This window comes from Pyxicephalus adspersus, chromosome Z, assembly GCF_032062135.1.
Source record: "Pyxicephalus adspersus chromosome Z, UCB_Pads_2.0, whole genome shotgun sequence".
Lineage (NCBI taxonomy): Eukaryota > Metazoa > Chordata > Amphibia > Anura > Pyxicephalidae > Pyxicephalus > Pyxicephalus adspersus.
The window spans coordinates 50,383,525-50,397,843 of record NC_092871.1 but is presented as its reverse complement, the minus strand read 5'-3'; the positions used below and the strand labels follow the sequence as shown (position 1 = coordinate 50,397,843).

At 38.5% G+C, this 14,319-nt stretch overlaps 2 protein-coding genes across 2 annotated transcripts in view; one reads left to right on the top strand and one right to left on the bottom strand.

Annotated features, from left to right (window-relative positions):
* The first annotated feature begins 3,123 nt into the window (after nucleotides 1-3,123).
* LOC140343199 (uncharacterized) lies at nucleotides 3,124-11,399 on the top strand. Its single transcript, XM_072429759.1, has 6 exons — nucleotides 3,124-3,385; nucleotides 4,832-4,952; nucleotides 5,829-5,950; nucleotides 7,361-7,431; nucleotides 8,179-8,320; nucleotides 9,423-11,399. Exons 1-6 carry the CDS (start codon nucleotides 3,192-3,194, stop codon nucleotides 10,699-10,701), a joined length of 1,929 nt encoding a protein of 642 aa, XP_072285860.1. The 5' UTR covers nucleotides 3,124-3,191; the 3' UTR covers nucleotides 10,702-11,399.
* Nucleotides 11,400-11,549: 150 nt separating this feature from the next.
* Nucleotides 11,550-14,319, bottom strand: part of NELFB (negative elongation factor complex member B) — an 11,738-nt gene continuing 8,968 nt past the window's right edge. The window contains exons 12-13 of the mRNA XM_072429760.1: nucleotides 13,062-13,170; nucleotides 11,550-12,922 (exon numbers count right to left, since the gene is read on the bottom strand). Coding sequence (XP_072285861.1) covers nucleotides 12,782-12,922; nucleotides 13,062-13,170 — 250 coding nt within the window. The 3' untranslated portion in view covers nucleotides 11,550-12,781. The remainder of the gene's footprint in view (nucleotides 12,923-13,061; nucleotides 13,171-14,319) is intronic.

Below are 14,319 nucleotides of genomic sequence, written 5' to 3'. Positions count from 1 at the left end.
GGATGGCACCATCCTTGTTCAGGTATCAGAATCAGCATCCAGACTGAGATCTCTGGTTTACAGATTATACAATCATAAAAATCCAGCTGTCAGTGTCATCTTTCACTATATTCACAAACATCTAACCTAAATGATCTGCTGCTGATGTGACTGATCTCCTTGTGACTTGTTATATTGTCACTAAGTACTGCCTGCGTGATCACTGGGGAAGAGCAAACTAAGAAAATGCTTCTCTGCCTGTAGCCAGTGATAGGAGCAAACTGCTGTACAGCTATTTTATTTTAAAGGGATGTTTGTATATTGTTTCTTGATTATTGTATTCATAATATATGGTGAATGATTTACCTGTGAGTAATAAAATGTTCTGTAAAATATGTTTGTAACATGAAATGTTTTCCATCACAATTTTGTGCTTTGGTGGGTTGCAAACAACATTCTGATCTGCACAGTACACTCCCCATTGTCATTTTCTTTTTCTAAACTTACTTAGCAATAGTCACTGCTGCAGAAAACTGACATTATTCTCACTGTTGATATATATACTGGTTGGAGTTCTGCTTTAGTATTACAGCAACTGTTCTTAATCTCTGGGAAAATCTATCAGTGTATATAACAGAAACGTTAGTTACTAGACCAGACAGTTATTTAAGGTTGTTATGCATAGTCAGGAGCTAGGAGATGTCAGGTTATATTGTCCACTGGCCTCTTTATCCTCCAGACTGGGTGTCAGGTTGAAAGGAAGTAAATGTATAAGAACATAAATATATACCCTCCATAGGCCTGTACTAGTATGATCATTGGCTGAATATTCTGATTCCTGTATGAGAAGTGTGCTTTGCTCACATATCATCAATCTCACCCTCGTGCAGAAATCATGCTTTAGCAGGTAAAATAACAATAATCTGAGTGTCTCCGCCCACTCACCACATGACCGCAGGACACTCGTTGCACAGTGCCCACTCTGATTGGCTGCAATCTTCGCTCCGGCTGCTGTCCATGGTGCTGAGCTCATATCGATACGTTCGGCACTCCTCAGGCTGCACGCGGAGGGGATTTGCTTTGCCTGGTTGCCTACGAGACGCAGGACGCTGAATGGCGGCAACCTGCGACAGGAAGAGTACCAGGGACAGTATTGGGGCCCGAGACCGTATGGGGGCGCGGCACAGTATGGGGACTCAGGACGGACCTAAGGAACAAGCTAACCAGGTAATTGCGGCGAAACACTGTAGGGAGGGGAATGATGGCCACGTGTTAACACATAATGACAGCCTAAGGGGGGCATAATGTTTATGGGGCGATGACCTGAGGAATTATTTACTATTTCGGAGTGTCCTGTCATAAGTGCTGAAATCTCTTTCTGCTGGCTTACCTTAACCCCTTCTTGCTTGAAAACTAATCATAACCCCCAAAACCCTTTCTTTGGGGCCCCGTGGACTGGGAAAAAGAATTATCCGCTCCAATCCACACTTTTGGTCTCAGAAAAAGTGAAGCCAAGTATACGCAGCTACAAGGGCTATCCCTCAGTATCCTTTATCAATTTGTCACTGTAGATTGACGAACGCCTGAATGAGAAGGAATGCTGTGCACTCCTATGGAGGGGGCCACAGCAGGTTGCTGCTCTCCCATCCCCACTCCATCCATCTGACACTGCAATCTCAAAAGATAATTTCCAGGGACAATCATGTGACATCCATTAGAAGTCTGTGAGGGGCATTAGATAGGGGAGAGAGTGCCATGATCTGCATGCCACAAATACTGGTCATTGATCTGTTTCCTCCTGGGTTAGAAACAATGGGCAGGGAATTGAGGATGTTCAGCTGGCAGGACCACTGCTAAAGTGAGTTTGTTGCATTGCCTTGCAGGATGAAATGACAGGGTCACTTTTGATATTCATATTTATATCTTCATGTGTTCAAATTTTGGTTGAACCGATCTGGCTGATCTTCACAGTAATTGAAAGCTGGGCTGAAAGTGGCTACGGCTATCAGCGTAAGTCTATGGACAGTAGTGTTCTGCACATAGCGTAAAGAAGTCCACGAAGGTGACTGCTCAGCTTTGCCAGATTTTATGTTTCATGTGCAAACACAAGTGGGTTGCCCTGCCAAAGGCATTCATCTCTAATTTCTATTAATAAATGTGCTTTCTGGGATAAGTTTTCCAGTGTTCTTCCTCATTTATGGACTCCTTGTGTGTGCACATAAAAATTTTTCAGTTACAAGAAGGATTTTAAAGTAAAACAATAATAAACAAAGTGGCCTCTAAAAATAAAATATACGTTCCTTAAAATGTAACCTTAAATTGAGAAAAAATGGATTTGTTATTAAATCTTTGCAAATTCTGATTTACTAAAGGGATATGATCAACAATCACCCTCTCATCAAATGGTATGAAGACTTCCTTAACACCAAGCCCCCTAAAGGAACTCTGTAAGCTAAAAGCATTTTCCGATTTTCCAGGTGTCTCCATTGTGGGATATAGTTTGTAGCAGATTGGCATTTCTAAATGCAGATTGCATGATTCCTCATCTCTAGGAAGGAGCAGGGTAAACCTCTACCGAAACTCTAGCAATGCTATTTATTAAAAGTGTATCTAAAACTAAAACCATTTTCCTTTTTTTGGCTGTTGCAGGGAAGGGTAAGAATCTCTCTTTGGTTTTTAGTGTCCCCACTGGAGGGATTCACCCCCTCCATGTGTCCTGCTAACCATAGTCATTGGGACAGCAAGTTCCACATTTTTACGGTTGTTGAAGGAAATTGATCAATGTTCCAATAGAGAAACTGGTTTCTGTGACCGTTGCCTAAGAGGAGATTTCCTTTGACTTTGGAGAAAATACCATTAGAAGTGAAGAACAATTCTACTGTGGAATAGGAAAAAATAGGCTCTACGAAGGTGAAAACTTCCCTAACCTTCTTACTCTCCAGCCCAATTTGTTAATCCCTTCCTAAGCCCTTTTTTCATCATGTGAGTCAAGATCACATCACACCCTGCAGCACCTCTTCCAGTGAAGATGGGTTTGCTGTTGACTGTTCTTGTTGGAAAGAAACCTCCACATCCCTAGGTAATGTGGGCACACTAATATGGATGCTATCCTGCAGTGTAAAAGCAAGACTCAGATTCTTGTGTGTCATGTGGCTGTGGATTTCGGTGAGTTAAAGGGTTGTTTAGCTTTTTTTTTTCTTTTAAAAAATAGAATGATTGACTATGGGGCCGTAGAGTTTTTTTGCCTAGACTTCAACTTTAATTTTTTACAGAGTGTAAATGTTCCAGCAAAACCTAAGAATTCATCAGCACCAGAATTATCTCCTTATGCAAAAAGAAGTATTACACACAGACAAGATCATAAACCTTTATCTAACACCACTCAAGGAGCTGTGTCCAGGACAAGGTAAATTATTGTGCTGCCCGGTGCTTCTAGGTATACAGGAACATAGTCTGCTTTCTTCTAATCATCATTGGTATTGGTTCTTCAAGTACTCATGTCATCACTTAAGAGCAAGGGGAAAGTCCTTAGCTCTATGTAAGCTCGAGCCAGAGTATCTTAGAGCAGTGTTTCCCAACCTTTCTTAGTCGCGGCACATATTTTACAATTAGAAAAATCCCACGGAACACCACCAAAAAGTCAGACACGTAAATTAGCTACCTGCTGCCATCTAGTGGAAGAGTTTTTTTTGGTTCTGCCTATCACTATATATCGCTGGTATAGACAAATGAAGACAAATTTTTTGCAGTAAATAAATCATTTTGGGACCAATTAACTGAAATTGGATAATTTCCCACGGTACACCCGAAGATCTCTAAAGGCACATTAGTGTGCCGCGGAACAGCGGTTGAAAAACACTGTCTTAGAGCTTACTCAGGGCTTCTTCTTCTCGAACAGAGTCATGGGGGAATGATAAAGTTTATCATTGTTTAGCAGGGACTAACTTTCAAGAAAATGTGTTGCTTTGTTATTCATGGACAAAAACACAGGTTCATTTTAATATGAGATCCAGACAATTGCACGCCAAAATACTTTTTAAAGTACTTTGGGGTATAACAGATTGCATTGCCTGTGCTGTGTTGGCTCCTTTTCATGACCCTGTGTCCGCAGGCAAGGCGTAAGCAGAGAGTGATGTTTAGAATGTGGGAACACACAAGAGGTGATTTATGCAGGTACACATTCTGGACAAATATTAGAAATAACTTTTGACAAGTATGGATTTAAATAGCAGGTCAGACAGGTACACAAATTGGCAGGGTTAAAATTCTTTGTTGTAAGTGGAGAGTTGGTTTGTTTGTTTTACAAAGCAATCATCAAGAACAGAGCAAGTAAATACCATTGCAAGGGTTGATGAAGAATTAGGTATACAAGTGAATGTTTAGCTTTTGTGAACCCAGTACAAGTGACTCAGCATACTTGAAATTGTAGTCCCAATATATCTATATTTACTCAAAAGGCTGTTCGTAGGCTGCATTTTTTTTTTAAATGTTCAATGGCTGCCAATTTCAAATACAAATTTACTTAATAGTAAAATAGTCTACTAGGGACTAGAGACATGGCAAATGTACACATGTGGGCACTTTGGTATACGCAATGGTTTGAAGGTATAATGAATCTTAAAGGTTTACTGTTTTGGTGAAGTGTCATGCCTTACATTGATGTTATATATTCCATATTAGGTTAATCCTGGAGATAATCATTACACTACAGTGCCATCATCCATATCAAATATACATTATTAATTGAACCAATTTTTAAATGGATTTTAACGCCACTGAATTCCAACTAATTCTAACTAATACACGTTGATTTGAAAAACATCCTATATGACTTTTACTGTTGTTTTCTCAGGAAAGCAAAGATTATTTCCGGATTGCCATCTCATAAACCCACTTGTTCCAGTGCCCCAGCCACTGTAATTCGACTGCGAGGGGAGAGACAGACAGCTTCAAATCCACCATTTAAAGCCAAGGTCAGTATAAAAGTAAGTGACAGAATATTATCTGTTTGGTTCTTCAGATAATATATTCATAATTATAGTTTAATAACCTAATGATGGCAAATAATAAGAGATTAGTATTTTATTGTTGGAAATGGGCACTCTACCTACCTAGTGTGAAGGATAAAGATTAGATGCCCTGGGTCAGATGTTATTTTCAGTCATTGGTTCTCAGGTCGTTTTATCAGCCTTGGTGATGGCATTTCAGAGAAACTGTATCCTGATAACAGTCAGAGTCTGCAGCCATTTGCTTTACACAGGTACAATATTTTCCCTTAGTTGTCATTCACATGTTGTACACTTTTTTGATGTGACTAAAATTACATTGCAGATGCACACGGTAACTTGTTTTTGTAATGTGTCTCCAAAAATCTAAATAAAAAAAGAAAACTATATTATCCGTATTTAAAATGAGTGAAAATTGCCTGTTTAATCACTGCTTGTTTAACTATCTCTAAGAAAAGATTAAAAGCCCCAAAATTGCACAGAAAAAAATAAACTTGTATGGTCACCTCTATTTATAATCCCATGTGTAAACGGACACTGAAATTCAGGGCTGATGGATTTCACCAAAGGAACACCAATCTATTTGTGTGCACAGGTTAAGTACATTCACTCACAACTTTGTTAATGTATGGCTCTTGTTAAATCCCACAGTATCACAATTGTGCAAAGGTATATGTAACATTGTTACTTGTTCAACCTAAAATATGTTACCAGTAGACCTACTGAATTGTACTTTATACATACAATATATACATTAAATATGAAACCAGTATATCCTGTTTCCATGTATATCCCTCTCTAAAATTCAATGTAAAAATGTAAATGTATCACTCTTTTTCACAGCAAGGAACATGTGGTATGAGCCTTGGGTTGCCTAGAGAAAGGCAGAGTGCTCCTTTAATACAACCACACCATCAGAGACAGGCCACCTACATGATGGTACCAGTCAGGCTAAAGAAAGCTGGGTAAGTCAGCACTTAAAAGAGTTTTTCTGGGTATTTTCATCCCCTTCAATGGTGAGATTTAGGAGTAAAACAGAGTTTTCAAACCTCATCTCAACATCAAACAATGACAATAGAGATTTGCAGGTATTAGGTACAGCACAGGTAAAGTCTCACACCCTTTTTATTTCTTTATAGCCATTCACTCCACATATGTTAAGATTTGTAACCAGTTTTGAGTGAAAATTCTGTCAGTGAAACTGCTACTTCCTGCATTTCCCTCTAGTGGTCCATGCTGGTAGAGCCCAGTAACAGAAAGACGCTCCACAAGTTTCCACACAGAGACATGTATTGTACGAAACAGCTGACCAGACCAGGCCTGTTACATTGAGAACATTGGGTTTAACTTTGGTGTCCACTAGAGTGCACGGTCATTTTAAGCCCCTGGAACAACTACAGCTACTGAAAAGTAAGACTTTGTAAAAGGAAGCTGTTAGTACAATGTTTGTCTGGCTGCATATCTATTTTAATGATTTCAGTTGGGTTTTAAGGTTAATGTTAGGAGTGAAAGATAAGAGCCAGTGAGCCAATCTAGTCGATTTGGCATGTCTGACCTTTTTCCAATTTCTTGTCTGAAGTAAACATGTGAACCTGTGAATGTTTAAGAATAAATGACATGCCACAAAGTATTTCCTGGTACATTTACCTCCTGTTTGTATCACTTCATATATAAGCAACATCAGCTACTATCCCCTTCTCTAATATTTGCTTTTGTCTTTATGGACAGATAAATGGTAGTTGATGGGGCTTAGGCTACATACATGTCAGCAAACGGTCATGCTTGTCTCAGGCAAAAATTTGATGTGTGTATAGAAGTCCTCCAACGTTCAGGAATCTGCAATGAACAGCTGATCATGAATGACTGCAGTGCTTTTCTAGGGAGGAGAGGACTGCAGGGTGCCACTCATCCTTCCCACTTCCCTCTCCATAGAACAGAACTGGGCTGACTGTACAGCATTCGTCCATTCATCTGTCACTGAAAACAATCAGTTTGTTTCCAGTAACAATGACCAGACGTGTGTACGTAGCCTGAGTCTTTTAGTCAGGTAAGACATGCCTCCTACTACAACCTGAAACTAGTCACAGAGAAATTACACATTACACATAGGAAGGTTTCTAATGAAGAAATTGACAGGTATCCTGTGGTTTCCACATTTAGGGTGCTCATTCACTTTTATTAGTTTATTAAGGCTGATGGTTTTAATTTAATGCCACACTTCCAAATTATTTGAGGGAAAAGGGCAGTGCCTATTTGCAGCACAGTGTGTGTGCTTCAATCTGCCTCTACCTGAAACAGACAAGTCCATATTAAATAACACATAGTGTATGGTTATCTTTTCTGTTGCTGAGTAATGTTTTCTGTATATTTACCAGGTTGAAACTTTTGGACCCAGAGAAAGTAAAGAATTTGACCTTGTTAGCAGCAGCTACACATTTGAAGTCAGGTATTGAAGAGCTGGATTTAAGGGGAAATATTACTTGTAAAAAACCTGTATTTTGCAAAGGAACTTTAGTGTAAGAATGAGGGGATTTGGAAAACTCTCCCAACCCTTTTGTGTATAAGAAGCCATGCTGATCTCACTACTAATGCCACAGTTGGCTCTCATCTGGTCAGCAGAGAGTTTGTGAATGCAGAGGGACATTAGATTGTAAAATGCAGAAAATGACAAGAGTTCGATAATATCTGAACAGTTTTGAAGAATTTGTCATCAACTTAGAAATAGGTTAATAGTGCATCACTGAAGTTGGAAATAAAAGTGGAAGCTCCTAAGTGCATGACATCCTTTGTGTGCAAAAAAGTTTGCAGCAAAAACTGAATTTATAGGCTCAGTATATAGCCCTATGTACAGCACTTTGTGATATGTCTGTAGTGGGGAGATTAGGGTGTACGCCTCTTTGGTGTAGAGACTGATGTTCTCTGTAAAGCACTGCAGAATATGTCAAAGTGGTAGAAATGAATAGTACTAAATATCTGTGGAGGGGACATTGGCGTGTAGGCTTTTCTGGTGAAAACTTATGTGAGTTTTCTTGGTGGTAAACACTAGTGTAAAATACAATTATAATGTAATCCAAATCTAAAGACACAATATGATTACTGATAAATTTTATGAGAATACTTTCAAGTTCTGTGGAAGTAGTTTTTTTTTTTTTTTTTTTGTACAACCTTTAAAACTTTTTTGTACAATTGTCAGGAGAGGGGAGTGCGCACTCACATCTTCACCAAGTACAAGCCAGCAAGCAGTTTACATTGAACTCCAGACACAGAACAGTTCACAACTTTCCAGCGAAACAAGTGTCTCTTTCAAGGAAGAACCGAGGAATTCCTGGAAGACGGTGAGAGAGATTACTTATTACATGGGTCACCCTAGGGAGGTGGAGATCCACCAGAACAATATGAAAGAGATCAAAGGTCACCAGGGTGCAGTGTATCCTGGCAAGGTATACTACAATGTAAGGGCTTTAAAATTAAAAATTAATATAAATGTAAAATACAAATAGTGCGAAACTAATACAATTGCCATTGTAAAAGATAAATGTATTTGTTTAGCTTTAGTGCATACCATGGCATTCATTATCTATTCACATTTTTTCGTTGTTTGGAGTAATTTCTGAACACTTGTTCCATCACTGGCCACCCCTGCACACTTCAACAATACACCCCTTGCACACATCAGTTACAATACTTTACCACCTTTTTACACCAGTTCCAACACTTACCCCAGTGCCATACTCCTGCACACACATAAAGTCAAATGACACATTAGCGTCCACTGCATCCCCAAGTTTAGGGTTAGGAATTTACTTTGCAGTCAGCAGTATGTTAGGTGGTGCTGCAGTGGCAGACAACGACAGATATGAGCCACTTACTCTGACACTCCACTGAGCAGCACAGCAGAGTTGTGGTCTGCCCATGATATGGCTGCGATTACTCGGTTTCTGAACTGTGATTTATAATGTAATGGTTGGTGTGTGTCTTCTTTGTATGAAACACAGATCAATTTTGTGTTATCTGGGAATCCAGTGATGTCGACATCAAATTCCTTGGCTTTTCCTCAACAAAATGTTACTCTTTAAATTGTATGGTTTAAATTATTAAACCAAGTCTGTAATGCTGGGTTCTTGAAGAGATTATGTATCTAATTATTTATTTTATAAAAAAGTATAAATTTGGCATGTATCTAACTTCCTGTTACCCACTGCACTGCAGCACTGTGAGCTGAGCCAGGAGGTGTTGCATATTATGCCAAGATATAATTACTAGGCCGCTATACCGTTATTGTCTAGTCACAAGGAAGAAGATTCTGCCTCCCAGAACTTAGTACTAGAAATATAGCCAACCTGTTTTTGTGGTTTGATGCTCAGGGACCATCATTTTGATCCTCACTGTACTACATTAAAGCTGAACAACAATATTGTTTTTACTTTTTCACTCCAGACAGGACAATAACCCATCTATAAAACAGAACAAAACCTATGAAGATCATGAAAGCATTCTGCTGACTAATCAGATAGATTGTCTGGTCCTTTGTGAGAAAGATGGTTTAGACTCTATCTCATGTAACACAGATCAAGAATCCTACAACCCTCAAACTTTACCCCAGTCAATTGCAAACCAAAAATTTGTAGGGGAAAATGATGAGGTAGCTTGGATAGATAACTCCACAGAAACCATAAAAACTGACACACCAGGACTGCTGACCTTTCAAACTACATCTACTAGGAAAGAAGAAATCATATTAGATACTGTATATGAAGATATCAAAGAAGTGGATTTAGATCTTAGCACTAAGAAAAATAAAGTAATCCAAGGAAAGCTTTTAGAAGAAGAAAATGAGCCATATTCTGAACAACATCTTAGTAACAAAAAACATGAAACTGAAGGACTTGAGCTTGAGGTAGAATCTGATGATATTACTCAGTCCCAGGCAGATGCTTTAAATAACCAACAAGCAGTTCCAAGCACTAAAACACAGAGTCAAAAAGATGCCAGATCAAGTCATGATCCCCTAAAGAAAAGTCCCAGGGTCAAAACAACAAGTCAACAAATTACATTAAGTAACAACCTTCTAAAAAAAAGTTCTAGGACCAATGATGCAGACATTACTGATCAGAGGTATGCATCATTACTAACAGAAGAGGACTCACTGGCACAAAAAGTTAGCATGGACTTTGGTCAATCCTCCAGCCCAGTTGAGGAAAACATAGAAGACATGAGAGCATCTAGAAGACAAGAGGACACCAAGTCTCAGATTTCTTCAAGGAGGAGTGATCTTGTAAGGAGAAGTCAAGGAGTACTTGTACTTACAAGGAGTTCTGATGAAAATGACATCTTTATCCCTAAACTTAAATTTGAGTTCACCCCTGATAACAGCATAGACTGGACTGCATCACCCCAGTCACTGACTAACAATTACAGTCATGAAAACAAGGAAAAAGATCCCAGGATTACAAAGCCATATACTCCTAAAGGACCATCTTTTAGCAAAAGTGTCCTGAAGAAGTCATCAGCTTTGCCAAGATATAATCCAACAGCAGGGGGCAACCTTGATTCTGCTTCAGGATCATTTAGAGAAATGTCCACAAAGGACAGTCACCCTCCCATTCATGGCATAGTTGATTTGTCTATTTCATTTCAAGGTAAATATGAGGGAGATGAAATACCAAATGACATTCCCAAAATATTACTGATAAGGGATGACAGTGATGAGGATTAACAGACACAGTTTCCCATACCATGTTCTAACAAAAAAATATTCCTGTGCAAAAAAATGAGAAAGGAAAATGACTGAAGCATGCAAAAGAAGATATATCATTCAGGATCTCTTATTTAACAGCTGTGTCTTGTATTTCTTTCCATTTCTTTTCATTGCTGACCCATAGAAGGTTTTGCAATAGCTGTGATTTTTTTGGAAGCGACAGTCCAATGTTAAAAATGGCAAATATGAATATCAACTTTTTCTTACTAGCCCGACTGAACAAATCTCTATATAGGAAAATCCTGTGCTGTGTGCAATTTTTTGCAATATCAAGCTACAGCAGGTCAGTTTAGGTGTAAATGGCAATCACATGGTCACAGAGACATTGGAGAGGTCTGTGTGATTTAAAGTTGATTGTTGATTGTTTCTGCATGGGAAGTTTGAACAGTAATTCTCTACCTCAGAGCTATGAAGTAGTTGTAGGTTAATGAAGTTGGACTAGTTTGGTTTAACTACATATATCCCTTCTCTGGAATCTGTTTGCAGCCAGAGGTGTTACAAGATGACAATACATAAGTGTTTTGTTTCTGAACATGTTTCCTTTAATTATGGCAAGCTTTTTTACCTCAGCAATGGAAATAATTGTTAAAATTGTTTGCCACAGCAATATGAACCCCTAGAATGATCTGACCTCACATGCTTTCATGGACATGGGATCGTATCTTCAGTGAGGCTGCTGCTGAATGTCATTGCAAACAATATCCATGCCTTGAAACCAGTTTACAGTCAAACAAATGTCAGATTCTAGTTGAGGTCTTTCAAGTAAAACATCAACAAAGACATCAAATTACCAAATGGCTGTACAATTGTAATATCAAAACAAAATTTTATTTCAGTTTTGTAAAAAATAAACACGTTTCTACAAAAAGCAATGTAAATCCAAATTTAATGCGTAAGGTTATTGTTTACTGACAACACATATGTTCAACGGTTTACCAGATAACATGACTGTCAAGAGTTCTCTGCTATCGTAAGATATATACACCAAAATATCAGCATTTCATGGAACTACACTTCATCACAGGCTGAATATGAGTTTTTTATTATTGGAAAAGTGGATACTTTAGGAATACCTACTACAGGGTAGGATATTTTGCTCTCCTGCCTTTTAGTCTCAAAATTAAATTCTTAAATCCAGAGCTTCTTAGATGCAGAACTGCAACTATGAACTTGTTTTTGAGGTACAGGCCCAGAGCCTGCCATCCTTATTCTTATTCCAAATGAATGACCTCAATCATGTCAGTGTCACCCATTCCCATGTCAGTGATTCTCTAAACAGTGAGGCAAGGATAATGATGGCAGCTTCAAGAACAGGTCAGCAGAAGCATCATACTTCAAGTATAACAAGTTCCATTTAGGGCAGATTTACACCTATGCACACATACATGTTAGGATGCATGTCAATACGCAATATGACAGGCATCATGATTCAAGTTGATGAGAATGAAGATTGACATTACATGCAAAGGTCATACATTGTGTGAAAACACATAATAACCAACATTGTGATGCATTTTTATGATTTTAATGAAGACTGCTTCAGAAGGAAAACACAGGTGTTAACAGACCCTTGAAGTCAACCTACCTGTTGCAGAGGATCTTTGGAACATGCAGTAGCTCACCAATTAGAAAATCATATTACCAATTGGTCTGCCACTGTCAAGTGAAAATTAGAAGTCCATCAAAAGCCCTGCAAATTTAACCACTGTTTGATCTGTGGGCTGCACACCTTATCCGTATCAAGCTTCAGCAGTGAAGCAAACTAGAAACATAGAATTATATAGTTACAGTGGCTTCTGTGCTCTGCAGAAATCAAATAGAAAAGCTTCAAAGCCCCAAAAATCAGTATGCAGCACATTAGAAAAACAAAGTCTTCCACCTGAGGCCTGAGACTTGTCACACAGGTACGTTACTGGACTCCCTTTCAGCATAACAGAAAATCTAAAGATCTACTAAAAGGCATGGGTTACCAGCAGTGGGGAAGTGTCGGTTGTGCTGTATTGGACTGAAAACACAAGTCCTGAAGCTACACATTGTCTTAGATGGCGGGGGGATTGGGGACACTGTGCAGGGGTAACTCCATGGCAGGTGTCTCTGGTTCAGGGGGTTGTGGGCTGGCTTTCTTCTGCTGTAACTTGTCACACAGTTGGTTATAAAGATCCTTAACAGCTTCTCCACTCTGTAATTGAGAGGGAAAATTATTAGTTCATCCTGCAGCTATAACAGATCTTGCAGGATCTTTTGCTGTATAGACATGTCAAAACTAGCCACAGAGCCCTAATTGTGGCAAAATACACACTCCCCTTCCTTTTACTTACTGTTTTGGGTGGCTCCAGGGCTTTCTGCAAAGACTCCATTTTGGATGGTGCCACCTTATGGTGGAGATGTAGTACTAAGCGGAGCACATGTTTGTGAATATTCTCCTTTCTGTAAAAGATCAAACTGGTTATTGATTATTTTCAGTAACTTTATTCAGTGTCACAAGTAGCACAGAAAGAAGCTTTCTGCTTAATTATGTGACATATAATGATCATTTAACCAAGGGTATGATGTGACTATCACATTTTACTTTTTACTGTTTGTTTTCATACAGAAACCTGTCTATTTTCACCTTTAACACAACAACTTCATTACATGACTGATGAGATGAAATCAATTAGCCACAGTAGACTAGCATTAACAAAGAGGACCAGGCACAGGTACAACAAGGTTATCACATTCCCATATCTATATCTAAAACACTTAATGTGTTCCTCATAGTATGGGAACTATAACACATAAAAACTATTCAAATGAAAAATGTTGATTTTGCACTTTGTGTTACAATCTTAGCATCCCTAAAAACCCATCAGTCTGACTGGATCAACTAATAAGTAGTTTTATCATAAAAAGGCATTTCATAGACGTCATCCACCTGACCTTTAAAAGAAGACAAATCATACAGGGAGGTTGCCACCCCCGGCATGACGCATCTAGAAAAATGCCCATCAGGCAACTTGACAAATAAAGATAAAAGTCACATTAAGTCTTGGACACAAGCACAGAATCTTGCCAGCTATTATTTAATTTATTCAGGTGAACACTGCATCTCCCAATCAATAGGGTTGATCAGCCACATTAAATTTTGGAAATCTGAATGAAATACAGCAATCCTAGTTTGAATTAATAATAAATTGAGATATCATAAAAATTTTTCAACTGCTATGGCAGCCAGCTTAAGGTGATGTCATGTTAGCCAAACTGTCATGTGGCTAAACTATAAAATGCAACTAAATTATATATATATATAACATACACGCACACACACACACACAGATACAGTTAGGTCCATAAATATTTGGACAGAGACAACTTTTTTCTCATTTTGGTTCTGTACATTACCACAATTTATATTAAATGAAACAGCTCAGATGCAGTTGAACAGACTTTCAGCTTTAATTTAGTGGGTTGAACAAAAAGATTGCATAAAAATGTGAGAAGCTAAAGGATTTTTTTTTTTTTTTTTTAACACAATCACTTCATTTGAGGGGCTCAAAAATAGGGCAAGTCCTTCGTTATGTCATTATCAATTAAGCA

Bases quoted from the DNA above. Each gene is read 5' to 3' on its own strand.
- LOC140343199 (XM_072429759.1), top strand. From the start codon at position 3,192: ATGATTGACTATGGGGCCGTAGAGTTTTTTTGCCTAGACTTCAACTTT. The intron at 4,953-5,828 runs GTCAGTATAAAA...TCTTTTTCACAG, and splicing joins ATCCACCATTTAAAGCCAAG to CAAGGAACATGTGGTATGAG. The intron at 7,432-8,178 runs GTATTGAAGAGC...TACAATTGTCAG, and splicing joins AGCTACACATTTGAAGTCAG to GAGAGGGGAGTGCGCACTCA.